Source organism: Macaca mulatta, chromosome 10 (assembly GCF_049350105.2).
Source record: "Macaca mulatta isolate MMU2019108-1 chromosome 10, T2T-MMU8v2.0, whole genome shotgun sequence".
NCBI lineage: Eukaryota > Metazoa > Chordata > Mammalia > Primates > Cercopithecidae > Macaca > Macaca mulatta.
The window spans coordinates 88,282,074-88,309,425 of record NC_133415.1 but is presented as its reverse complement, the minus strand read 5'-3'; the positions used below and the strand labels follow the sequence as shown (position 1 = coordinate 88,309,425).

Below are 27,352 nucleotides of genomic sequence, written 5' to 3'. Positions count from 1 at the left end.
CCCCCACCTTCTCTAGTCCTGGCTTCCCCCTCCTGTAGGGGTACTGAGGCACCAGCCTACCCTGTAATCAGGAAAAATAGATGGGTCCTCTCCATGAGAGGACTCAGAGCAATCAATCCACCGCTTCAGGATCAGGCTTCTGCCAGGGATGCAGGGCTCATAACCAGAGTGGGAAGTACCTGGGCACTGAGCTCTTTCTGTTCTCCCTGGGCCTCCTGCATGTCCTGCCGCAGGGCGCTCAGCTCTTGTTGTCGAATAGAGTCAGCTTCTTGTAAAACAAGGAGTCTCTGTTCCTTTTCCATCAGTGACAGAGTCAGACTAAAAGAGAGGGGTCAGAGTGCTGGGCCATTCTCTTAGGGAATGAAAAATTACCTTCTCATCGGAGTATTCTAGAGATAGCATTAATAATCAAAATAGAAATAGTAATGATAATGATTATGATGTAACAATAAGAGCTATCATTTACTGAACACTTACTATAAGTGCTCCTAGGTACTTCCTGCAGATGATGCCCCATTTCAACCTCACAGGTTTTTGTTGTTGTTGTTGTTGTTTTTGAGACAGAGTCTTGCTCTGTTACCAGAGCAAGGCTGGGGTGCAGTGGCACGATTGCAGCTCACTGCAGCCTCTGCCTCCTGGGTTCAAGTGATTCTTGTGCCTCAGCCTCCCGAGTAGCTGGGATTACAGGCATGTGCCACCACGCCCAGCTATCAACCTTACAGTTATTCTTCTCTGGCAAATTTCACATAAACCTTATATTAGTACCTCACGTTCAACATGTCCAAATCTTCCCCGTCCCTCTCCTCTCCTCCCCTGCCCACCCAATCATCTCCTACTATGTTCCCTAGTTCAGTGAATGGCACTTCCATCCACACAGTGTCCCAACATAGAACCTTGACCACTCCAGAGTTCTCCCTTCAACCTACCTATAGCAATCTATGATTACATACAATTGCTTCTAACTCCCTTAACATCCTTTAAACCTCTTCTCCTCCTCTCTCCTCCTCATCCCCACTACCCTACCTTGGTTTAGCTTTAGGATCTCTCATCAGGACGACTGTACCAGCCTAACTTGTCGTCCTGCCTCTAGTTTCATCACCAAAATGATTTGTCCCTTCTCAAACTGTGTTTTTGTTTTGTTTTGAGATGGAGTCTCGCTCTGTCACTGAGGCGGGAGTGCAGTGGCGTGATCTCAGCTCACTGCAACCTCCGCCTCCTGGTTCAAGCAATTCTCCTGCCTCAGCCTTCCAAGTAGCTGGTATTACAGGCACCCACCACCATGCCCAGCTAATTTTTTTGGTATTTTTAGTAGACATGTTGGCCAGGCTGGTCTTGAATTCCTGACCTCAAGTGATCTGCCCACCTTAGCCTCCCAAAGTGCTGGGATTAGTCGCAGGACACCGCATCCAGCCCATCCCCTTCTCAAATTCCTGCAGCACTAAGAATACAAGCTGCTCTTCACTCTGAATGGTCTTCTATCACTCCTGATGTCTCATGTCATTATAATCCCTTCAAATACATAAGTTGGATTATATCAATTTCCCTGCTTAAAATTCTCCAGCGGTTTCCTATGAAACTCAAACTACAAACCTCTTGCTGTGACCTACCAAATCCTGAATGCTGTGGACCTGCCCAGCTCATGCCACTCTCCTCATTCACCAACCTCCAATCACAATCCAATCAGGCTCCGACCACTCTTTCAGTTCCACCAAACACTGTAAACTTTTATCTGCCTCATGGCCTTTGCACATGATTTCTCCTCTTACAGAATAGAACTCCCCCATGGCCGGGCGCGGTGGCTCAAGCCTGTAATCCCAGCACTTTGGAAGGCCGAGACGGGTGGATCACGAGGTCAGGAGATCGAGACCATCCTGGCTAACACGGTGAAACCCCGTCTCTACTAAAAAATACAAAAAACTAGCCGGGCGAGGTGGCGGGTGCCTGTAGTCCCAGCTACTTGGGAGGCCGAGGCAGGAGAATGGCGTAAACCCAGGAGGCGGAGCTTGCAGTGAGCTGAGATCTGGCCATTGCACTCCAGCCTGGGCGACAGAGCGAGACTCTGTCTCAAAAAAAAAAAAAAAAAAGAACTCCCCCTCATCCTCTTACATGGGTAGCTCCACTTCATGCTGAGTGCTCAGTTTAAACGCAACTTCCTGAGAAAAGTCTTCCCTAACAACGGTTCTAAAGTAGGTCTCTTCTACCTCACCCTGTTTCCTCCATGTGTCATAATCTGTAAAAATTTGAGTTATTATTTGATTAATGTCTTCCCCACCAAACTATAAATTCTATTGGCGCAGGGTATCACTATATCCCCAGGCACGGTGCCTGGTGCAGAATGGGTGTTCTTGAAATATTTACTACATAAATGAAATTCAAGCTTTTAAGACAGGAACCATGTCCTCTCCACATGGCTACATGTACATCCCAGAGTTGTAGACATGAAAGGCAAGGTGGCCTGAGCAAACAACTCTCAATATCACAGTAACCATGGCAGCCAGATAGCCACGTCCATGGCCTATCTAGCCTACCTGGCCTTCTCTCTCTCCAGTTCCTTCTGAATTCGGTTATACTCCTGGGTCTCTCTCAGCTTCTCCTGAACCTCTTGCTCCACCAGCCTCTGGGAGTCATCCTGGGCCACCAGCTGAGACTTCAAGTCCTCCACCTGGAAAGTTAAGGGCATGGAGATCAAGATGGCAGGGCAGGGGGCCAGTGGGAAGATGCTCCTCACCTAGGGCTTCAGGGTCCTTTGAGGTTTACCATAGTCAGTGGTCATTTCCAATGTTCTGGCAGTTCCACCAATCCCTACACACTCTTCTTAACCACCCCCTTCCTCAATACAATTCGGCTTGGTCATCTGCCTCCCAGCCTCACATACGCTGCACAGAGGCAGGCACAAATAAAAATTTTCGCTGGGCTAGGTGCAGTGAATCACACCCGTATTCTCAACGCTTTGGGAGGCCAAGGCAGGCAGACTGCTTGAGACCAGGAGTTTGAGATCAGCCTGGGCAACATAGTGAGACCCTGTCTCTATAAAAATTTAAAAATTAGCCAGGTGTGATGGCTACTCACAGTAGTCCCAGCTACTCAGGGTGCTGAGGTGGGAGAATTGCTTGAGCTTGGGAAGTCAAGACTGCAGTGAGCTGGGATCTGCACTTCAGCCTGGGCGACAAAGTGAGACCCTGTCTCCCCCACCAAAAAGAAGGAAAAAAAAGGCTGACTATAACTACTCCCAAAGGCAAAACATGAATTGTGATTGCTTTTTTAAAAATGAAAAGTCAGGCTGGGCGCAGTGGCTCAAGCCTGTAATCCCAGCACTTTGGGAGGCCGAGACGGGCAGATCACGAGGTCAGGAGATCGAGAACATCCTGGCTAACGCGGTGAAACCCCGTCTCTACTAAAAAAAATACAAAAAACTAGCCGGGTGAGGTGGCGGGCGCCTGTAGTCCCAGCTACTCGGGAGGCTGAGGCAGGAGAATGGCGTAAACCTGGGAGGCGGAGCTTGCAGTGAGCTGAGATCCGGCCACTGCACTCCAGCCTGGGCGACAGAGCGAGACTCCGTCTCAAAAAAAAAGAAAAAAAAAAAAAAAAAAAGTCAGAACATCATTTGATATAGGATTCTGAGAAGCAACCTAGTATGTAAAAATATTAGATTTATGGCAAGGATGGAAAGAACAATTGAAATTGAGACAGCCGGGGAAAATACAAGCTCTGCGACCATTACAGAGAAAGAAGTCACTCTCCCAGGGCTCTGAGAGGCACACGCTCAACTCTGAGCACCCTCTAATTTTCCACTCAGTACTGTGGCCCACCCATCTACCCTCCCAAACCAGGCAGCAGGGCCAAGGTTCTCCCTGTCCTGCAGGAGGAAGTGGGAAGGCCTGGCTGTGTTGGGGAAGGACCATGGGACTGGGTGGGGAGGAGGAGGGGACCTGCTTCTGCAGGTCCATCTTATCCTGTAGCAGGGAGCTGCTCTCTTCTTGGAGGGCAGCAAGGTCATCTCTGTGCTGCTGGGTTGCCTCCTTCAGCTCCCGCTGAGCCTCCTGGAGCTGGGTCTGTAGCATTCCAGTGGTCTCCTGAAGAGGGATAAGACATCAGTGAGTAAAGGAAATCCGTGTTGTATAAATACTGTTTTTTTTTAGTGGGGTGGCAAAAGCTGAGGCAGGAGCCAGCAATCCACATTGTTTCCACCTCACCGTCTCACTTCCTAGTCCCTCTCCTCCCTCACAGAGTGCATTGGCTCACCCAGGTTTCTTGGTCAGGGTCCACGAGTCGATAATAGTCTCTCACTCAGACCATGGCAACAGTCTCCTAACTGTATCCCTACTTCCACTTGATGCCATGATCCCCTAAAAACACACACACACACTATTCTCTACTCAGCAGCTAAAGTATTTAAAAAAACATACACAGGTATGTATATGCATGTGTATATGTATATACAAATAAATCATATTCCACCCCTGCTTTTTAAATACCACCCAACTGGCCAGGCGCGGTGGCTCACACCTGTAATCCCAACACTTTGGGAAACTGAGGTGGGTGGATCACTTGAGGTCAGGAGTTTGAGACCAGCCTGGCCAACATGGTGAAACCCTTTCTCCACTAAAAATACAAAAATTAGCCAGGCGTGGTGGTGGGCACCTGTAATCCCAGCTACTTGGGAGGCTGAGGCACAAGAATTGCTTGAACCCGGGAGGCAAAGGTTGTAGTGAGCTGAGATGGTGCCACTGCACTCTAGCCTGGGTGACAGAGTGAGACTCAGTCCCAAATACATAAATACATACATACCACCCAACAGTTTCCCACTGCCCTTAGAACAAAATCCAAGCTCCTACAATGGTTGACAAAGGGCTTCTGGCTACCACTCCACTTGCCCCTGAGTTTATCAAGCTGGAGCCACACTGCCTCCTTTTTGTCCTTGAACTTCCCAACCCCTCTTCTGTGTCACAGGGCCCTTGTGACAGGTGTTTCCTCTGCCTAAAGTGTTCTTCCCATGCCAGGCATTTCTTTTACATGGCTTGAGATATAATTCATATACCATACAATTCATTCATTTAACGTATACAATGTAGTGGGTTTTAGGATATTCAGAGTTGTACAACTATCACTGCAATCAAGTTTAGAACATTTCCATCAATCCCAAAATAAACTCCGTGCCCATTCACTGTCACTCCCCATTTCCCACCCCACTCCCCACCGTAAATCTGCTTTCTGCCTCTATAGAGTTGCCTGTTCTTGGTGTTTCATATAAATGGAATCATATAATATATAATATATGGCCTCTTGTGATGGGCTTTTCCACTTAATCTGATATTTTCAAGGTTCACCTATGTCGTATCACGGAGCTGGTTTCTTTTTTTTTTTTTTTTTTTGTTTGAGACGGAGTCTCGCTCTGCCGCCCAGGCTGGAGTGCAGTGGCCGGATCTCAGCTCACTGCAAGCTCCGCCTCCCAGGTTCACGCCATTCTCCTGCCTCAGCCTCCCAAGTAGCTGGGACTACAGGGGCCCGCCAACACGCCCGGCTAATTTTTTTTTATTTTTAGTAGAGACAGGGTTTCACTGTGTTAGCCAGGATGGTCTCGATCTCCTGACCTCAGGATCCGCCCGCCTTGGCCTCCCAAAGTGCTGGGATTACAGGCGTGAGCCACTGCGCCCAGCCAGAGCTGGTTTGTTTTTAACCTTCAAGTCTCAGCTCAGATGTTACTTTCTCAGTGAGGCCTTCCCTGACCACTAAGTGCAAACTGACCTCCTTTGAATCACTCTCAGTTGTATCACTCTATTTCCTTTACAGCGCTTATTACAAACTGTAATAATCTCATTTGCTTTGTGTCTGCTCATTTGTCATCCATCTCTGCCACAGGAATGTAAGTTCCCTGAGGGCAGGGGCAATGTCTGTCATACTGACTGCTGTGCCACACCTTTTTTTTTTTGAGTCTTGCACTGTCACCCAGGCTGGAGTGCAGTGGTGTGACCTTGGCTCACTGCAACCTCCGCCTCCTGGGTTCGAGCGATTCTCCTGCCTCAGCCTCCCAAGCAGCTGGGATTATAGGTAAACGCCACCACGCCCAGCTAATTTTTGTATTTTTGTAGAGATGGGGTTTCACCAGGTTGGCCAGGCTGGTCTCGAACTCCCGACCTTAATTGATCTGCCCGCCTCGGCCTCCCAATGTGCTGGGATTACAGGTGCCCGCCACCATACCCGGCTAATTTTTGTATTTTCAGTAGAGATGGGTTTCACCATGTTGCCCAGGCTGGTCTCCAGACCTTAGGTGATCCACCCGCCTTGGACTGCCAAAGTGCTGGGATTACAGGCGTGATCTACCCCACCCGGCCTGTGCCATACCTTTACGTACTTGTCATGTGTCAGCACTTAGCACAGGGCCTGGCACATAAGAAGTGCCCAAGAACTCTTCGTGGTAGAATGGGTAAATGAGTACCCCTTTCTCCCCTACTCACGAGTCCACCCTCCATACCTGCTCCTTTAACTTCTGGACTTTCATGTCCTGCCTCAGCCGTTCCAGTTGTTGGCTGGCATCTGCTAGCTCCTTCTGGGTCTGCAGCAGTGTCTCCAGGAGGGATACTCTCTCTTTCTCTGTTTCCAGCTGCATCTGTGGAGGGGTAGGAGGGTAAGGGCTTGTGGGCTCAGGGTTACCATGCTCACCAATGAGGCCACAAGCACATCCCAGCTGCTCTAGGGCTTTTCTAGCGGATGAGAAGGGGCTGAGAACAAAGGAAGGTCTCAACCCATGGGTTCAGAACAAGGAAGTGCAAAGATTACCACTGGTTTGCAAGCTGACAGGATGTGGTACATGTCAGCCCTCCCTCAGGAAGTATGACATACTGCCGGAACTGTGGCTAATGGTGTGGACCACCCTGCTCACTGGTAGCAGAGTGGGTAGCTACGCTCTCTTCTGGAAGCCCCTCTGCAGCACTACTCTTGGGAGTGGAAAAGGAAGTGGTCAAAAGTAAGGAGATCGCTGATTGGACGGGCAGCTTCAATCCTCCTAGCTTCTCACCTGGCATAGGGCACTCTCTGCCTGGGTTCGTTCTTCTTCCCTCTGGGCCCGAATGGCCTCCATTTCTGTCTGCTGCTCCTTTAGCCTCACTTCAAGCTCCATTTTTTCCCTCTCTAAGCTCTCCAGAGCCTTCGCCAGCTCCTGCTGGTGCCAGGAGCGCTCCTTCTCCTGGCCACATGAAAGAAACACCATAAGAACCAAATGGGTGAGGAGGGAAGGCAGGAGAACTGGATTGGAAAAACAAAGTCTTTCTACTACTCACTAGCTGGGTGACCTTGGTACCTCTCTAAGCCTGTTTCCTCCTCTGCAAAGCGAGGCTAACAATCCCTGCCTTATCTATCTTAACAAATTTTATGACAACCACATGAGAGTAATTTTAAAAAATCAAATGATGTAATACATGTGGAAGTACCTTCCAAACTGCAATTGTCCCTTATATATGCTACAGGTATCTGGGTTTTAAAATGTATTTCTATTTTTTAATGTTTTTTGGAGACGGAGTCTTGCCCTGTCACCCAGGCTGGATTGCAGTGGCACCATCTCTGCTCACTGCAACCTCCACCTCTCAGGTTCAAGTGATTCTCCTGTCTCAGCCTCCTCAGTAGCTGGGACTACAAGTGCCCCCCACCATGCCCAGCTAATTTTTGTATTTTTAATAGAGATGGGGTTTCACCATGTTGCCAGGCTGGTCACGAACTCCTGACCTCAAGTGATCTGCCTGCCTCGGACTCCCAAAGTGCTGGGATTACAGGAGTGAGCCACTGTGCCTAGCCTAGGCATTTTTGTTTCTAGAGATGGGGTCTCACTATGTTGCCTAGGCTGGACTTGAACTCCTGGGCTCAAGTGATCCTCCTGCCTCAGCCTCCTGAGTAGCTAAGACCACAGGGGCACGCCACCACACACAGCTCCATATTTGTTATCTTTAAAGCAGCCACATCGTGGTTGACAGTTGTAACAATGAACTGAGCTGGCCAATTCTGGCTGTCTGCTGCCTGCTCTCCTTTACTCAGGGTTGCAGAGTTAGGCCCTGAAGAATCAGGCCTGGCCCAGTGAGGGTGTCTCCCTGTATTATATAAGAGCATTAGAAGAGGGGTGCTGCTTATCTTAGAGGTCCTCCAGCCACCAAAGCTTTCCCAAGCTCTCTGACTAGTTCAGGACCCTCTATTAGGTGCCCAGGATAGAGGTGAAGGGCTCTGGAGTTGGGCTGCCTGGGTGAAAATCTTTTTTTTTTTTTTTTTTGAGACAGAATTTCACTCTTGTCGCCCAGGCCGGAGTGCAATGGCACAATCTCAGCTCACTGCAACCTCTACCTCCTGGGTTCAAGCGAATCTCCTGCCTCAGCCTCCCAAGTAGCTGGGATTACAGGCATGCACCACCACACCCGGCTAATTTTGTATTTTTAGTAGAGATAGGGTTTCTCCATGTTGGTCAGGTGATCTGCCCGCCTCGGCCTCCCAAAGTGCTGGGATTACAGGCGTGAGCCACCGCGCCTGGCGAAAATCTTTAATCTACCACTATTAGCATGATCTCAATTTCTAAACATCTCTGTGCCTCAGTTTCATCATCTATTAAAATGGGGATAACAACGGTGTCATTCTCGTCATTCTCCTCAGGATGGAGACAAGTCGTGTGAATCACTTTAAATGTGCTTAGCACACAGAAAGCGGGCAATACACAACAGCCAGCATCATCATGACATTAGTATTCCCTGAACTTTTCCTTTAAAATGCTTGTAAGTTTGTCACTGCTTATTCATGTAATGGGAATGCCTCTAGTGTTTCAGTCTTCCAAGTGTCATCCTGTGCAGCTTTCCCCCTCATTCACTATACCTTGGCTACACACACTTGCCTCCTTGTAGGCCCCTGAGCACACTAAACAGTTTCTCGTTTGGTTTTTTTTTTTTGAGACGGAGTTGTGCTCTGTCGCCCAGGCTGGAGTGCAGTGGTGCAATCTCAGCTCACTGCAAGCTCCACCTCCCGGGTTCACACCATTCTCCTGCCTCAGCCTCCTGAGTAGCTGGGACTACAGGTGCCTGCCACCACATCTGGCTAATTTTTTTTTATTTTTAGTAGCGACAGGGTTTCACCATGTTGGTCAGGCTGGTCTTGAACTCCTGACCTTGTGATCTGCCCACTTCGATCTCCCAAAGTGCTGGGATTATAGGCGTGAGCCACCGCGCCTGGCCCACTTTCTTTTTTTTTTAAGATGAACTCTAGCTCTGTTGCCCAGGTTGGAGTGCAGCGGTGCGATCTTGGCTCACTGCAATCTCCACCTCCCTGGTTCAAGTGATTCTCCTGCCTCAGCCTCCCAAGTAGCTAGGATTACAGGTGCCCGCCACCATTCCCAGATAATTTTTTTGTATTTTTAGTAGCAACAGGGTTTCACCATGTTGGCCAGGCTGGTTTTGAATTCCTAACCTCAACTGATCTGCGTGCCAGGGCCTCCCAAAATGCTAGGATTACAGGTGTGAGCCAGTGCGCCCAGCCAACACATTCATGCCTCAAAGCCTTGACTCATGTTTCCTTCTACCTGGAAAGCCCTTCTCCACCCCCACTCCATCATTCCTCACAGCTAAACTGACACTTCCTTGGTGAAGCCTTCCCAGACCATACAATTGACAGTGGTCTGGCTGGACATGGTAGTTCATGCCTATTATCCCATCACTTTGTGAGGCCGAGGAAGGATGATCACTTGAGCCCAAGAGTTTGAGACCAGCCTAGGCAACATGATGAAACCCTTTATCTACAAAAAAATACAAAAATTAGTCGGGTGTGGTGGTTCACTCCTGTGGTCCCAGCTACTTAGGAGGCTGAGGTAGGAGGATCACTTGAGGCCAGGAGAGCCTTGAGAGTGAGGCTACAGTAAGCCCTGATCACGCCACTACACTCCAGCCTGGGCAACAGAGCGAGACCCTGTCTCAAAAGAAATAATAATAATAAAAAGAAAAAAAGAGATCTTCCTTTGTTCTTCCTTATAAAACCCAGCAATGTGTAATGTCACAGTTATAGGACAGTCGTGAATGACAAATCATTTTACCCTCTGGTTCAAAAAGCCAGACAGAGGATATAGCTCAGTGGCAGAGTATGTGACTACAAAAAGCCAAAGCCAACTGTAAAAACATAAAAAAGATGAATGTTAATAGCAGTTGCAAGTGTTAAAAAAACTGATCTATTTGCTCTATATGAGTTAGAAGTGTGTTATAGCTACAAGAAGAGCTAATTCTGTGATGTGTAGGAAGTAACAGTCCAGCATTGCTGGTATGACCACGAACGGAATATTCTGCCCAGTTCAAAGTGCCACCTTCGCACTGGGAAATGAGTAAATTGTAACATGCCTAGAGGAAAGCAACCATGTTGGTGGGGTATTTCAAGCAAATCTAAGGCTCATTTGTTCCTGGTAATAGATTTTGGTTCAACATGAATTTCCTTTTTTTTTTTTTTTTTTTTGAGATGGAGTCTGGCTGTGTCTCCCAGGCTGGAGTGCAGTGGCATGATCTGGGCTCACTGCAAGCTCCGCCTCCCGGGTTCATGCCATTCTCCCGCCTCAGCCTCCCAAGTAGCTGGGACTACAGGCGCCCGCCACCACGCCCAGCTAGTTTTTTGTATTTTTAGTAGAGACGGGGTTTCACCATGTTAGCCAGGATAGTCTCGATCTCCTGACCTCGTGATCCACCCGCCTCGACCTCCCAAAGTGCTGGGATTACAGGCTTGAGCCACCGCGCCCGGCCTATGAATTTCCTAATAACTACATCTATCTAAAATAAATGGGCAGCCAAGCGATGGAATATAACAGCAGCTAAGCAACCATTCGGAAGGGACATTACAGAGGTGGACAAAGCAGAAGTGGTTTGGAGTTTGGGCCCTGAATCCCTTATCTACCCCTTATTAGCCATGTAACCCTGACTTCTCTTTTTATATTTTATTTATTGAGAGATGGGGATCTTACTATGTTGCCCAGGCTGGTCTCAAACTCCTGGCCTCTAGCGATCCTTCCGCCTTGGCCTCCCAAATTGTTGGGATTACAGGTGTGAGCTACCGTGCCCAGCCCTGAGTGACTTCTTTATGCATTTATTCACCTTTATTGTGTGAATAAAGCATTCAGCATGGTGCTTGGCATGGAGAAGTGCTTAATAAGTGTCCAATATGATTACTCTTAAAAGGGAGACAGGCAGTAGATGGAAGAATAAAGAATACAACTGCCAAGAGTGTTTCTTTTTTTTTTTTTCTTTGAGACAGAGTCTCACTCTGTTGCCCAGGCTGGAGTGCAGTGGTGTGATCTTGGCTCACTGCAACCTCCACCTCCCTGTTTCAAGCAATTCCCCTGCCTCAGCCTCCCAAGTAGCTGGGATTACAGGTGCACACCACCACACTTGGTAATTTTTTTGTATTTTTAGTAGAGATGGGGTGTCACCATGTTGGCCAGACTGGTCTCGAACTCCTGACCTCAGGCAATCCACACACCCAGGCCTCCCAAAGTGCTGGGATTACAGGTGTGAGCCACCATGCCCGGCCTCCCAAGAGTGTTTCCAATTGCTAGGATTCCAGGAGAAGGCAGTCACTGTTAAAACTAACAGGCTGTCGAGAGTTGTAAGAGGGCAGTTAACCTGCTCAATCATAGAGAAACAGTATAAGTGGGACAATCAGAAGTCAGGAGGATTAGCTGAATGAGAGAAAAGGAAAAGGGAGAAAAGGCCCTTTCATGACCCAAATATGGCCACTATAGTCAATCCTTTTAGGGAAACCAAGGCCACATAGGTAGCTGGTTTATCATTCAGAAGTTTCATAGCATCTTTTATTTACGGAGTTTTCAGTACATGGTATACATCTGATTCCTGCTAGGGAACTGCCTTCTGGATAGTGTTCATTCAGCAAATACTTTTAAGCACCGACTATAGACTAGGCACATAATTCCAAAAATAAGCAAACTTCTGGTTATCGTCTTGCCAACAAGCCTGCCCCATAATAACAATCAAATTATAAATACACATAAAGCACAAGTCAACTTCCATTTCCAGATACTTGATAAACAAGATCTCTGAACCCTCCAGCTATGAAATAGCAAAAAGTGCTGGATAAAATATTAAATATGTATTTTAATGTCACAGAACCAGCAGGAAAATAATAAAAATTCCACAGAAGCCAAAAGCAAAGCAAGACTTGTGGTGTAAGCCAGGTGTGGTGGCTTACACACCTATAATCCCAGCACTTTGGGAGGTTGGGGCAGGAGGATTGCTCGAAGCTAGGAGTTCGAGACCAGCCTAGGCAACAAAGCGAGATCACATCTCTCCAAAAAAAAAAAAAAATTAGCCAGGCATGATGGTGCATGCCTGTAGTCCTAGCTAGTCTGGAGGCTGAGGCAGAAGGATTGCTTAAACCCAGGAGTTTGAAGCTGCCGTAAGCTAGAGTTGTACCACTGCACTCCAGCCTGGGTGACAGCAAGACCTTGTCTTAAGGTCAGAAGTTCAAGACCAGCCTGGCTGATGTGGTGAAACCCAGTCTCTACTAAAAATACAAAAATTAGCCAGGTGTGGTGGCACATGCCTGTAATCCCAGCTACTTGGGAGGCTGAAGCATGAGAATTGGTTGAACCCAGGAGGTGGAGCTGAAATATCACCACTGCCTGGGCAAGACTCTGTCTCCAAAAGAAAAAAAAAAGTAAATCCATTATCTTTCACCCAATGCAAATGTAATTTAGAATTTAAAATAAAAATAAAGGCAATTCCTAGAGAAGCATTCCACCACCAGCTTCGCTATGGCGGCAATTCCCCCAGATTCCTGGCAGCCACCCAACGTTTACTTGGAGACCAGCATGGGAATAATTGTGCTGGAGCTGTACTGGAAGCATGCTCCAAAGACCTGTAAGAACTTTGCTGAGTTGGCTCATCGAGGTTACTACAACGGTACAAAATTCCACAGAAATTATCAGACTTCATGATCCAAGGAGGTGACCCAACAGGGACAGGTCGAGGTGGTGCATCTATCTATGGCAAACAGTTTGAAGATGAACTTCATCCAGATTTGAAATTCACGGGGGCTGGAATTCTTGCAATGGCCAATGCGGGGCCAGACACCAATGGCAGCCAGTTCTTTGTGACCCTCGCCCCCACCCAGTGGCTCGACGGCAAACACACCATTTTTGGCCGAGTGTGCCAGGGCATAGGAATGGTGAATCGCGTGGGAATGGTAGAAACAAACTCCCAGGACCGCCCTGTGGATGATGTGAAGATCATTAAGGCATACCCTTCTGAGTAGACTTGCTACCCTCTTGAGCAGCTCTTCTGAGATGGCCCCAGTGGACCAGCTTCCAGATGACATAGAATGACATGTAATGCTAAATTTCATTTTGGCTTTGCAAATCATGAAGCTTAGGAGCCCTGGGGTCTTGGGTGAGTTAGAGATGGAAGTACATTTTAATAGGATGCTTCTTTTCTCTTCCCCCAGTGCCTAGGATGCCACAGCATTTGCACAAATGCCCCTGTTTACCGATAGGTGACTACTTACTACACATGACTCATAATGCTGCTTCTTGTGCATGTCTGCTCTGATATACTTTGAACAATGTAGCAGACACTGTCATTTCTCAGTGGTTTTGCCTAACCAAACGTCTTCCTAAGGAGATTTGTATTCTGGCCTACACTGCAGTCCTTGATTGTTGACAGTCACAGAATTCCAAACCAAGTAGTGTCTATCAGCCCTTTTAACTCTGTGCACACCCTATTTCAGTCTTACATTTGTTCTTCTAGGGAATGTATGCATCTCTATATATATTTTCCCTCTCAAAACCAGAACATCAACACTGCTGTTTCTGACACTTCAGACATCCCACGCAAAGCCACACTGAATTTTTGCCAAATGAAAAATGCATCCAACAATCAAGTTTCTAAGAAGGTGTCAAGTGGGGAATAATACTGTATAATAATCAAGAAATTAATTTATTAAAAGGAAGCAGAATCATTGACCATCTTTTTTCCAGAGAAGAGGAGAAATCTGTAGTGAGCAAAGGACAGACCACGAATCCTCCTTCAGAAGTAGTCCTCTCAGAAAGGAGAAGTGCCACTCAAGTTCTTTTAACCCAAGACTTTAGAGAAATTAGGTCTGAGATTTTTATATGTTCAGTTGTTTATGTATAAAAATAACTTTCTGGATTTTGTGGGGAGGAGTAGGAGAGGAAGGAAGTTAATACCTATGTAATACATAGAAACTTCCAAAATAAAATGCCATTGATGGTTGAAAAAAATAAATAAATAAAAATAAGGCAGGTGGCTGGGCGTGGTAGCTCACACCTGTAATCCCCAGCACTTTGGGAGGCCAAGGTGGGCAGATTACCTGAGCCCAGGAGTTCAAGATCAGCCTGGGTAACATGACATAACCAATAAAAAAAAAATTACAAAAATTAGCCAGGCATGGTGGTTCATGCCTGTGGTCCCAGCTACTCAGGAGGCTGGAGAGGATCACTTGACCCCGTGAGGTCGAGGCTGTAGTGAGCCATGATTGTACCACTGCACTCTAGCCTGAGTGACAGAGCAAGACCTTGTCTCAAAAAAAAAAAAAAAAAAAAAAAGAAAGGCCAGGCAGTCAGGAAGCTGAGGCAGGAGTATCACGAGCCTGGGAGTTTGAGGCTGCAGTGAGCTATGATTGTGCCAGTATACTCTAGCCTGGGTGACCAGAGAAAGATCTTGTCTCTAAACAAAACAAGCAAACAGACAAAAATCTGGACTGGGGTTAACAAATTATAGTATGTGGGCCAAATCTGGCTCACCACCTGTTGCTCTGTGGCTGTGAGCTAAGAGTGGTTTTTACTTTTTTTTTTTTTGAGACAGAGTCTCACTCTGTCGCCCAGGCTGAAGTGCCATGGTACAATCTTGGATCACTGCAACCTCCACCTCTCAGGTTCAAGCGATTGTCCTGCCTCAACCTCCCAAGTAGCTGGGACTACAGGTATATGCCACCACACCCAGCTAATATTTTTGTATTCTTAGTAGAGATGGGGTTTCACCATGTTGGCCAGACTGGTCTCGAACTCCTGACCTCAGGTGATCCGCCCGCCTAGGCCTCCCAAAGTGCTGGGATTATAGGTGTGAGCCACTGCACCCAGCCTTTACCTTTTAGGCTTTTTTTTTTTTTTTTAAAGAGACAGGGTCTTGCTATGTTGCCCTGGTTGGTCTCAACCAATCGTCCTGCCTCAGCCTCCCAAAGTGGTGGGATTATAAGCATGAGCCACTGCATCCAGCCTTTACATTTTTAATGGTTAAAAACAATAATGTTTTGTGGCCAGGCACGGTGGCTCAAGCCTGTAATCCCAGCACTTTGGGAGGCTGAGACGGGCGGATCACGAGGTCAGGAGATCGAGAACATCCTGGCTAACACGGTGAAACCCCGTCTCTACTAAAAAATACAAAAAACTAGCCGGGCGAGGTGGCGGGCGCCTGTAGTCCCAGCTACTCGGGAGGCTGAGGCAGGAGAATGGCGTAAACCCAGGAGGCGGAGCTTGTAGGGAGCCGAGATCTGGTCACTGCACTCCAGCCTGGGCGACAGAGCGAGATTCCGTCTCAAAAAAAAAAAAAAATGTTTTGTGATATGTGAAAATTATATGAAATTCACATTTCAGTATCCATACATAAAGTTTTATTTGAGCACAGTCATGCTCGTTTGTTTATATATGGCTGCTTTTGCACTACAATTGCAAAGTTAGGTAATTGTGACAGAGACCCTATGGTCTGCAAAACCTAGTATACAGTCCTTAACAAAAAGTCAGACATGGTGTACTGTGCCTGTGGTCCCAGCTATTCAGGAGGCTGAGACAGGAGGATCCCTTGAGCCCTGGAGCTCAAGATCAGCCTGAGCAACATAGTGATAGTCCATCTCTAAAAAGAAAAAAAAAATGCCTATCTCTGGGCTATAGTGACCTCAGCTTAAGGGAGAAAAGGCAAAAAGAAGGAAGAGATGGGGAGGAAGGGAGAAAAAGAAACTGGAGGGATGTGGAGAGGGGACAAAACAAAATAAACTCTATAGAAGGAAATTATCAAGGAAATATGCTTATCTAACCTTGATACAGGGTAGGAAAAAAGTCTCCTCTGAGAATTCATAACCAGAAGCTAAGCTGCACATGGGGTCTGGGCCTGACTGTGGGTCAAAAAACTTTAAACAGAAAATTTACTTTAAGGTGGTCCTGGGATGCTGGTCCCCCAGCTTCCTGACAGAAGCATAAACAAATCCTCTGAGGAAAAACTCCTTTGCCTCAGGCCTAAAAAGATTCCCACAGAAAAACTTCCTCAGAACAAAGGTCTCTGGGGGGAAAAAAAGAAAATATAAAAAGAAAAAAGAAAAAAAAAGGAAAATTTCCAAAGAACATGAGCTCATAGTCAAGAATCACAAAAACACAGGGAAACAAGCCCATGAGTAATAGCCAACAGAAACAACAAATTACAGAACCAGACCCCAAAACATTAATAGTTATTGGAATTACTAGACAGGACACAAGTATGTTTCATATGTTTGAAAGAAGGGACTGAAAATACAAATTAGGGAAAAGAGACTGAAAAAAATGACCAAGAAGAGATGAAAAAATAACCAAATAGAATGTCTAGAAAAAAACTTAAAAAGTGAAATTTAAAACTTGGTAAATAGACTAAACATCAGATTCGACACAGCTTAAAAGGAAAATCAGTAACTAGAGGAGAGATCTGAAAAAAATAATCCAGAACACAGCATAGGAAGAGAAAAGTAAACATGTAAAATGCAAGAGGCAGTGAAGGATAGAGTAAAAGAAGGATAGAGTAAAAGAAGGATAGAGTAAAAAGGTCTGACATACAACTAACCAGAGTACAGAAAGACAGAAGTATGGTGGCACGCACCTGTAGTCCCAGCTTATGTGGGAGGCTGAGGTGAGAGGACGGCTTGAGCCCAGGAGTTCGAGACCAGCCTGGGCAACACAGCAAGACCCCATCTCTAAAAAAATAATAATAATAAAATTAAAATTAAAATTAAAAAATTAGCTGGGCATGGTGGCACGTGCCTGTAGTTCCAGCTAGTTGGAGGCTGTGGCAGGAGGAATCACTTGAGCTCAGGAGTTTGAGGCTGCAGTGAGCTATGATTGTACCACTATACTCTAGCCTGGGTAACAGGGCAAGACCCTGTCTCTAAAAAAATAATTTAAAAAAATTTTTTTTGTTTTGAGATGGAGTTTCGTTCTTGTTGTCCAGGCTGGAGTGCAATGGCGTCATCTCAGCTCATCACAACCTCCGCCTCCCAGGTTCAAGTGATTCTCCTGCCTCAGCCTCCCTAGTAACTAGGATTACAGGGATGTGCTACCACAACCGGCTAATTTTGTATATTTAGTAGAGATGGGGTTTCTCCATGTTGGTGGGGCTGGTCTCGAACTCCCGTGATCCGCCCACCTCAGCCTCCCAAAGTGCTGGGATTACAGGTGTGAGCCACCACAACCAGCCAAAAAAAAAAATTTTTTTTAAAGAGTAAATAAATAAAAGCAGGACGGCAGGAAAGACATAATATTGAAGAGATAATATATGAGAATTTTCCAGAATTGATGTTTCAACATGAAATCTTAACTTCAGGAAGTCTAAGAAATGCCAACCAAATAAAAGAAATACACATCTAAACACAAGAAATTGCTGGGCATGGTCTCACGCCTTTAATCCCAGCACTTTGGGAGGCCGAGGCAGGTGGATCACTTGAGCCCAGGAGTTTGAGACCAGCCTGGCAACACGGAGAAACCCCATCTCTACTAAAAATACAAAAAAATTAGCCGGGCATGGTGGTACATGCCTGTAATCCCAGCTACTCTAGAGGCTGAGGCAGGATAACTGCATGAACTCAGGAGGTGGAGGTTGCAGTGAGCCAAGATTGCACCACTGCACTCCAGCCTGGGTGACAGAGCAAGACTCTGTCTCAAAAAAATAAAAAATAAATAAATAAATTAACACAAGAAATTGTGGAATTATTAAAATGAAAGCTAACTTCTCAATACCAACAATGTTGAGAGAAAATAATTCTCATCCTAGAAACTTATATCTGAATTTTTTACTTAGTGTATCTATCTATCTATCTATCTATCTATCTATCTATCTATCTATCTATCTATCTATCTATCTATCTATTTTTTTTAACCCTGAACAAAGCCAGAAACTATCTTTCATGAATAAAAGTAGGCTGGGCGTGGTGGCTCACATCTGTAATCCCAACACTTCGGGAGGCCAAGGGCGGGTGGATTGCTTGAGCCCAGGAGTTTGAGACCAGCCTGGGAAACATGGTGAAACCCCATCTCTACCAAAAATACAAAAAAAAAAAAAAAAAAATTAACCAGGCATGATGGCATATGCCTATAATCCCAGCTACCCAGGAGGCTGAGGTGGGAGGATCACCTGAGCCCAGGAGGTCGAGGCTGCAGTCGGCCATGATCACACCACTGCACTCCAGTCTGGGTGACAGAGTGAGACCCTGCCTCAATAAAAGAATAAAAATAAAATAGAAACATCTTCAGACAATTAACTACCAACAGACCCTTACCAAAGAAAATCCTACTTCAGGCAAAAGAAAAATAAATCTGAATAGAAAGTCTGATATGCAAGAAAGAATGGTGAACAGAAAAGGTATAAATTCATTGTTGTATCTGAACAAATATTGACTGTATAAAACAATTAAAAAATCATAAATTGTGGTGTTAAACTAGTTAGAACTGAGCACACCGAACAAAACAGCCTATAAATTAGGGAGGAGTGAAACAAGTAAAACTTTTTTTTTTTTTTTGAGACAGGGTCTCACTCTGTCACTCAGGCTGGAACGCAGTGATGCTCAGCTCACCCCAGCCTTAACCTCCTGGGCTCAAGTGATCCTCCCCCCTCAGCCTTCCAAGTAGCTGGGACTATAGTGTGTACCACCATCCCTGGCTAATTTTTGTATTTTTTTTTTTTGTAGGGAATGGGGTTTCGCCATGTTGTCCAGGCTGGTCTCAAACTCCTGGGCTCAAGCAATCTGCCCACCTCAGCCTCCCAAAGTGCTGAGATGACAGGCGTGAGCCACTGTGCCTGGCCCAGGTAAAATGTTCTAAGACCCTTGTATCATTCAGGAAAAGGGTAAAACTACTGAACCTTGAGATTCTATTAAGTATATGTTTAAAAATATTAAAGGTAACCACTAACAGGATTTTTAAAATAAAGTACATATTATCCACAGTTGCAGAGAGAAAAAAGAGGTGAGAAAAGAATACAACTTAATCACTCAACTTAATCCTCTGAAAGAAGTTAAGAAAGGTACTTTCCCCTCCCTAAAAGATATAAAAACGGCTGTACCCTGCGCTTTAGGAGGCTGAGGCAGGTGGATCACAAGGTCAGTTTGACACCAGCCTGGCCAACATGGTGAAACCCTGTCTCTACTAAAAATATAAAAATTAGCCGGGTGTGGTGGCGCACACCTGTAATCCCAGCTACTTAGGAGGCTAAGGCAGGAGAATCACCTGATCCCAGGAGGCGGAGGTTGCAGTGGGCCAAGATCGCACCATTGCACTCCACCCTGAGGGACAGAGTGATACCCTGTCTCAAGAGAAAAAAAAAAGATATAAAAAGGTAGGACAAATAACCTAAGATGGCCTAAATAAATCCAAATACAACTAAAATCACAATAAAACCAAATGGACTAAATTACATAATTAAAAGACAAAACACAGTTCTGAACTGCACAAGAATGCATCCAAGATATTCCTCTCCCTGGTTTTCATCCTGAGGGCAGTTTAATAATCCTAAATCCCAGGGTCCACTCTCAATTCTCTGTACACACCAACATAACAACAATAATAATGGCTAACACAAATAGAGAGCCCACTATATGCCAGGAACTACTCTTAGTGCTTTTCATATATTAACTCATTTAATAGCAGGAAGTTGGATTTTACAGCTTGGGGACCAAATTTCACTCATACGAGCAGCAATAACTGGACCAAGAGGCAGCAGGTGGAACACTCATGGAAGGGAGACCATCCCCGGCCACATCGACCACTTACCCATTTCTCCCGGAGCCGGTTCACCTCCTCCTCATGGGCTGCCTTCTGCTGCTCCAAGGCAGTCTTCCCTTCTTGCTCAGCCCGGGCCAGTTGTCTGGCTGCAGCATCCCGCTCCTGCTCTGCCTGGCTCCGTTCAGTGTCCAGTTCCAGCTTCAGGCACCTCACTTCCCCTAACATGCCAGGGACAGGATCAGGCCTCTGCCCCCCTCCTTTTACCTAATAAAATTCTCCCTCTCCCCTGATCTCATGAGCAACTCTCATCTCAGAGGACCTGCACCCTACTGGAGAAGGACCTCTAATTGTCTCCCACTGTCTTCCTGTCTCTTCAACATCTCCATGGAATGGAGTGCGCCCCATCCCAGTTGGGTTCTCACCTTGGATTACTTCCTTGGCTTGAGTGACAGTTTGAATCTGGACCTCCAGCTGCCCCTTGGTGACCTCTATCACAGAATTTTGTTGTTGGGCTTCAAACAGACTGCTCTCTAGTAGCTCCTTGGCTGAGCTGTGAGGTTCAGGAATCAGAAGAGTTTCTTACCCATCAAGCCCCTTACCCTTCCTCAAGAGGAGTTGGGTTCTAAGTACTGGCTACCTGGAGAAGTTAGGGGGGCAATTATAAATTCATAATCAATTTAGGACCTACATACTTACGGCAGGTAGCTTAGCTTCACGCCTTTGCCTTGCAAAGCTCTCTCTGTGCTTGGCTGAATTGAGTCTGGGCCCTACCTGAGCCCCTGGAGTTGTTCAGCGAGGTCCTGCCGGTCGCGCTCCACAGCCTGCAGCCGCACCTCCAGAGCCGCTTTCTCTCGTACTAGGGCCTCCTTCTCCTGGACTGCCCTGGCAAGCACTTCTTCCTGTCGCTTTGCCTCCTGATGTAGCTGCTCCAGCTGAGTCGTGGCTGCCTCCTGCTGGTGATGTGACTGAGGAGAAGAATGTGGTGAGAGATGGAGCAGAGCCTGGATTCCCCCTGGGGCCGCTACCACCAGGTTAGGGTCATTGGCTCTTCAGAGATTCTGGACCCAGCTCTGTGAGCCCAGATTGCTTACCCAATAGCATGCGGCATTTATCTATTTCCCTGATCAGCCCACAGATCCCCCAGCCCAGGAAGAATGCTCCCCTGTGAGCAAGACCCTGTGCTAGGGACAGCTTGACACCTGCCCCTAAGGAGGTTTTAGTCTTGAGAAGATGCACACATAATACTAGGAAGAAAGTCATCAATGTCCCAAGAAAGGGACTCTGTGAAGGGAGAATCGGTACAATTATTAGGACAATGAGAGGTTGTGTAGAGGAGAAAGATGACCTTTGAGCCAGGTCATTCATTGGCTCAGGAAAAAAATTTACTCAGCCCCTGTTATGTGGTAGGCACTATGCTAAAAGCTGGAGGAATAAAAACAACTAAGACATAGCTTTGCCTTCAAAGAGCTTTTGGTCTAATGGTGAAGACATATAAACAGATAATTATAGCATGAGGAATGTGATGGTTAAAATAAGCATACAGTGCTATCAGAGTATAAGGAGAAGCTTCTAATTCAAACTGGGTGGTGTGAAGTAGTGGAGAATTAGTGAAGAATTCTTTTTGTTTTTTTGAGACAGAGTGTCATTCCGTTGCCCAGGTTGGAGTGCAGTGGCACGATCTCAGCTCACTGCAACCTGCGCCTCCCAGGTTCAAGCGAGATTCTCCTGCCTCAGCCTCCTGAGTAGCTGGGATTACAGGTGCGTGCCACCACACCAGGCTAATTTATGTATTTTTAGTAGAGACAGGGTTTCACTATGTTGGTCAGGCTGGTCTCGAACCTCTGACCTTGTGATCCGCCCACCTCGGCCTCCCAAACTGCTGGGATTACAGGCATGAGACACTGCGCCCAGCCTCAGTGAAGAATTCTTATAGGCATTCTTTTTTTAAAATTGGAAGATATACTGCAAACTAGTAACACTGATCATTTCTAGGAAGTAAGACTTTTTCACTTTCCAGATAATTTCTGTAGTGTTTTAATTTTTTATAATGAGCATGTATTACACCTAAATGTGATGGTGTCCATTTTGCCTTCTTACCTCGCTTAGTTTCTTTTGAATTTCTTCCTTCTCTTCTTGGATGCCCCTGAGATCTGCCTGCAGCTCAGCCCCAGCCTCCTCAGCTTTCTGCAGCTGAACCTCCAGGTGAGTGTTCTTTTCCCACAGGGCTTCCCGCCTCTTCTCTGCCTCCACCAGGTCTACCTGCAAAGCGTTTCTCATCTGCTCTGCGGCCTCCATTCTGCTGCACACAGACTGGTTCTCCTCCTCTAACTACTGGCCAAAAAGGGAAGGGAGTACAGGCATCAAAGACAAATGATTAGTTTAGGAATCAAATGCTAAGACTGAAATCCAAGTGGGATATGAATCTATTCTCCAAAGATGAACAAAGGAGTGTTTATAAGATGGGGGGAAAATCCATTCATTTGATCTAGTGCCTATATTCCAGGTACTAGATGGGCTGGATGCTGGGGATGGAGATATGAAAGGCAAAATCCTGCTCTCAAATAATTCAGAATAATGGAATAGAGAACACTCAAGGAAACAGAGGTTGCAAGAAGGTTCCATCACTATAATTATAGGTTAAATTTGTAACCTATAGAAAAGATTCTTTGGGATTTAGGATCTTCAGCAGATTCTTTTCTGGTGATTGCTATTATCTCACCCAACAGAATTAACAACCTAGTCTTTGGCCGGGCATGGTGGCTCACGCCTGTAATCCCAGGACTTCGGGAGGCTGAGGTGGATGGATCACCTGAGGTCAGGAGTTCGAGACCAGCCTGGTCAACATGGTGAAACCCCATCTCTACTAAAAATACAAAAATTAGCCCGGGGCAGCCAAGTGCAGTGGCTCACGCCTATAATCCCAGCACTTTGGGAGGCTGAGGCAGGTGGATCACCTGAGGTCAGGAGTTTGAGAACAGCCTGACCAACATTGTAAAACCCTGTCTTTACTAAAAATACAAAATTAGCCAGGCATGGTGATGCATGCCTGTAATCCCAGATATTCGGGAGGCTGAGGCAGGAGAATTGCTTGAACCCGGGATGCGGAGGTTGCAGTGAGCCAAGATCGTGCCACTGCACTCCAGCCTGGGCAACAAGAGCAAAATTCCATCTCAAAAAAAAATTAGCCAGGTGTGGTGACACATGCCTGTAATCCCAGCTACTCAGGAGGCTGAGGCAGGAGACTGCTTGAACCCAGGAGATGGAGACTTCAGTGAGCTAAGATCACACCGCTGCACTCCAGCCTAGGTGACAGAGGATCCATCTCAAGAAAACCCCAGCCAAAACCTAGTCTTCCTTCCAGAACACATGGGCCCCTTCCCAACCTTAATGACTTACCCTAAAGCCCAGAGCTGGTTCTGCTGGAGGTGTGGGAGGGGAATATTTATAATGGCTAAGCCCAATCCTTACAGTATTTGCTCTCCTCTGCATTGTAAATGTTCCTTTTGCTCATTTCAGACCTACATTTGGGAGCTGATCTGTCTTGCCCTCAGTTAGGGCCCAGCCCTTCCCTGGGGATCAGGAAAATCTTTGCTCACCTGGAGAAGCTGCTGGTTCAGCCCAACTTTATCTAAGGCCAAAGCCTCATTTAAGGCACTGAGCTTGACAGCTGCAGCCCGAAGATCAGCTACTTCTGTCTTCAGGGTGTTTTCAGAACTCGACAGCTCTGCAATTGACTGCTCTGCCTAAAAAACAGAGGGTTAAAGAGTTTCATATTTCCAATTTTCCTGGAACAGTGAACAGTTCACATTCCCAATACTGCTGCTTTTTGGTACGAGATTAGTTAATACTCCATTCCCTCTCCTGCATTCTAAACAAGTTTTCCCTTGATTCATTCATTAAGCAGTAAGACGGGAGCTCACAGTATAGAGATACCAATGTTACGATAGAGAAATGACTATGATTGTAATGACGCCACAGAAAATGTAAGCACAAAGTGCTCTGGGAACTCAAAAAAAATATTAATATAGTTTGGAAGAGTCAAATATGCTTGGTAGAGGAGTTGATGATTAAGTTGGGAATTGAGAGATGAGGAAGAGTTTGAGCATAAAGGAGGAGGAAAGAAGTAGTGCAGAGAAAGGGAAAAGTATATGCAGAGTATTGGAGTCATGAAAGAACATGGAATAACTGAAAAGGCAATTACTGCTCTGTGGCAGGAGCAAAGGATATGAGATGTTTAGGAAGGGTTTTGCAGTAGAAGAGGAGGCTAAAACACAGTTTGGGGCACATGACAAAAAGTTTCGAATGTGGCACCACAGAGCTAGAAAGCCATTGAATGGTTTTAAGAGACTGACATAACCAGGTTTATACTTTAGAAAACCCATTCTAATTCCAATATAGAGGGTATGCTGGAAGATAGAGAACCCAGAAGCAGACTAATGACTGAGGAAAGATGAGGGATCCTGGCTTGAAGGTGAAGAATGAGGCAGGCTGCATGGGAACACACTTTCGAAGCCGCCCACCCAGCAAATGAGGAGAGGAGGCCACGCACCCTAGCCAGCGCTGCGGTCACTTCCTTTTGCTCTTGCCTCAGTAACTCCCCTTCCAGGCGACTTGACTCCAGGGCTTCCCGAAGAGTGATCAGTTCACTGAGTGATTCTGACTGTTTGGCTTCCAGGCCCACCAGCGTCTCCTGACTAAGATGGGAAGGAGAGGAATCTAGAGGAACTCTTAGGGATGGGCCGTAACCCCAAAGGTAACAGGAATTTAATCACCTTTGCTATGCAACAGAATGAGGATGGTCTATAAACACTGATAAGGAGAGACTTCTAAGACATGTCAAGTGAAAAAAAATCAAGGTGCAGAACAGTATATACATAATACACTACCTCTTATACAAGAAAGTGGGGGAAGAAAGAATATATGCCCATATTTGCATGAAGGAACACTGGCAAGATAAACAAGAAGTCAACTAAAATGGTTGCCTAAAGGGGGAAGGGAAATGGGATGGAGAAAGCACAAATGAGAGTGAGACTTCTCTCTCTGTATCTTCTTAGCTCACTGAAGCCTCAAACTCCTGGGGGCTCATGTGATCCTCCCATCTCACCCTGCCATGGCTACAGGCACATGCCACCACGTTCAGCTAATTTTTTGCTGTTCCTGTAGAGATGGAGGTCTCACTATGTTGCCCAGGCTGGTCTTAAACTCCTGGCCTCAAGTGATCCTCCCACTAAGGCCTCTGAAAGGGTTGGAATTACAGGAGTGCCTAGCCTTAAAATAGTTTTGACTTTTGAATCATATAAATGTATTATCAAGTCAGATAAATAAATTTAAAAACATATTATGATCTCTGTGGATTGTCTGCCCTTCTCCTTGGTACAGGGAGATCATTCTTAGCACAAGTCATGACCCTTATGGCAGCCCTTCAAGCTTCCACTATTCATGACTACCAGGTACAAGGAACTGGGGCACAGGAGAGGAGGGAAATACAGCAAAGATGAAGATATATCCCTACTCCCAGTTATTAAAGACCTACCATATGCCAGGTTCTATGCTGGCATTTTCCAAAACATTGCTCTCATCTTCCCAGCAACCCTTCAAGGTAAATATTATCATCATCATTCTACAAATAATCTGTCCATGTGACAGAGCCATAATTCAAACGAAGCTTTTGCCCAGCTCAAAGTCCTTGCTTTTTCTGTGACATCATAAAGGGGAATTTACAGATTAGCTGGGGCCATTGATTCTGGATTTCCCTTTCTTGACCAGCTAGCGCATTTCCCATTACTTCCCTGTATAAGGCTTACCCTTTAGCCAGCCCAGCCCACTCTGAACATGCCATGAACCTTCCTGCCTCCTTTTCTGTGCTAATCTATTCCTTGAGCTCTTCTCCCACTCTCTATTAACCAAATAGGTCAAGGCCCAGCTCAGAGTCTACTCTCTCCTCCATAAAACATTCCCTAGTCCTCAATAATTAGCTGTCACTCCTGTGCTCCCAAAGGACTTAGTCTGAAACTCTATTTAACTCATACTTCATCCAGCCTCATGTCACAGTTAGTTGTCTGTCTTCTGGCAAGTTCCCTGAAATCAAGGCTTTTGTCTTATTCATTTCTGTATCCCCCTCAGTGTCTCATCCCATATGGGTGATCAACTAAGACTTAACCAACCATGAACTTTCCATATTCATCTTTCTGCAAAGGAAGAAGCAGCAAGCTAATCTGAACCCACTGCATGCCAGAGTTCTACATACTCTACTTTCTAAGAGAGGAGAGTAGGAGGGGAAGGTGTAGAATTGAAGGAAGACCAGGCCCCAGCGAGGAGGAGACTGGTCTCACTTACAGACACGCCCTCTCCCGGACAGCCAGGTGCAGCTCCTCCTGCTGTTCCTCCTTCTGGCCCTGGGCAGAGTCCCCCTGCAGCTGAAGCTCCACATTTGCCCTTCGCAGGCGCCATGCCTCCTGCTCTAGCACCTCCAGCTGCTGCCGCAGCTCTTCCCTGGCCTTCTGCAGCAGCTCTCGCTCCCTGGAAGAAGGGAATCAGAGATGAGCAGAGACCGTGGGACCTAAAATTCTTTCTGGAAGCAGGCATCACAGGGTCAAAAGACCCAGTTTCAACATCCCATCTTCCCTTTTGAGTGTGAAACATTTTTATCATCACAAAGACTCCAACTCCCAAAGCTTGTTCTGGAGAAACAAGTGGAAACAGGGTAAAACAGCCAAGTCTCAGGGAGAACAGGATCAGCACCCCAAAAACCTGATGGGAGTGGGTAAATGGCTGGATGATGACTGAGACCGAGACCAGGCTGGGAGGGTGGGATGAACAGCCCATCTGCTCACTTGCTGAGAGAGTCCACCTCTCCCTGGAGGTCCACAGTCTGCCCTGCCAGAGTGTCTCGCTCCCCACTGAGCTTCTGCAGCCGCTGTCTCAAGGCTTCGCCCTCTTCCTCCCACTGATCATGCTGCTGTTGCAACAAGTTCACAGCCTCTTGACAGCCTGCAAGCTGCTGCCTTAGGTCCTGTGGAGGGAGAGCAAGAGAAACCAGACGATGAGCAAGTGCAAAGGAGGGATTTCAGAACCCTGAAAGTGGGGCTGGAGAAGGGGGTTGGGGGATGGTGCAACAAAAGTAAGCTGAGAAGGGAGATGCAACTATTCAAGAAGACAGTCCCTCAGAGGTCACTGGGCTTCTGTGGCTCTAGATTCTTAGAGTTCGTCATCTCCAAATGTACAGTGGCATGGGGGAGTGGTAAGTGTGCCTAGGACTCTCAGAGTTGGAGAACATTGACCCAATAATCTCCCGGAGCTCTGGTTCCCAATCTTTGCATAGTGTTATGCAAAGATTGTACACAAAGTGAAGCACGCCATTGGCGTGGAGAA

The 27,352-nt window shown here is 46.4% G+C and overlaps 1 protein-coding gene, 1 long non-coding RNA gene and 1 pseudogene across 47 annotated transcripts in view; 2 read left to right on the top strand and 1 right to left on the bottom strand.

The window, feature by feature from the left end:
- The window catches only part of CEP250 (centrosomal protein 250), a 78,844-nt gene that overhangs the window by 33,491 nt on the left and 18,001 nt on the right, over positions 1-27,352 (bottom strand). For 40 of the 46 annotated variants that reach the window (XR_013399849.1, XM_028828360.2, XM_077951616.1 and 37 more), the window contains 13 exons: positions 26,815-26,993; positions 26,318-26,500; positions 24,531-24,675; positions 23,578-23,724; positions 22,079-22,309; positions 20,753-20,946; positions 20,404-20,531; positions 20,030-20,199; positions 7,016-7,183; positions 6,473-6,607; positions 3,930-4,073; positions 2,529-2,662; positions 180-318 (listed from right to left, as the gene is read on the bottom strand). Coding sequence is in view for 45 of the 46 variants with exons in the window: in XM_028828360.2 (XP_028684193.2) it covers positions 180-318; positions 2,529-2,662; positions 3,930-4,073; positions 6,473-6,607; positions 7,016-7,183; positions 20,030-20,199; positions 20,404-20,531; positions 20,753-20,946; positions 22,079-22,309; positions 23,578-23,724; positions 24,531-24,675; positions 26,318-26,500; positions 26,815-26,993 (2,097 nt within the window). In the remaining variant the exon portion in view is untranslated. The remainder of the gene's footprint in view (positions 1-179; positions 319-2,528; positions 2,663-3,929; positions 4,074-6,472; positions 6,608-7,015; positions 7,184-20,029; positions 20,200-20,403; positions 20,532-20,752; positions 20,947-22,078; positions 22,310-23,577; positions 23,725-24,530; positions 24,676-26,317; positions 26,501-26,814; positions 26,994-27,352) is intronic. The other 6 variants (XM_028828363.2, XM_077951628.1, XM_077951617.1 and 3 more) reach the window with 2 other exon arrangements.
- Positions 6,830-25,317, top strand: LOC144332133 (uncharacterized). The gene is made up of 2 exons (XR_013399907.1): positions 6,830-6,964; positions 23,498-25,317. It is a non-coding gene; the product is annotated as an uncharacterized LOC144332133 (long non-coding RNA).
- Positions 12,642-13,393, top strand: LOC114675473 (peptidyl-prolyl cis-trans isomerase-like 1 pseudogene; annotated as a pseudogene).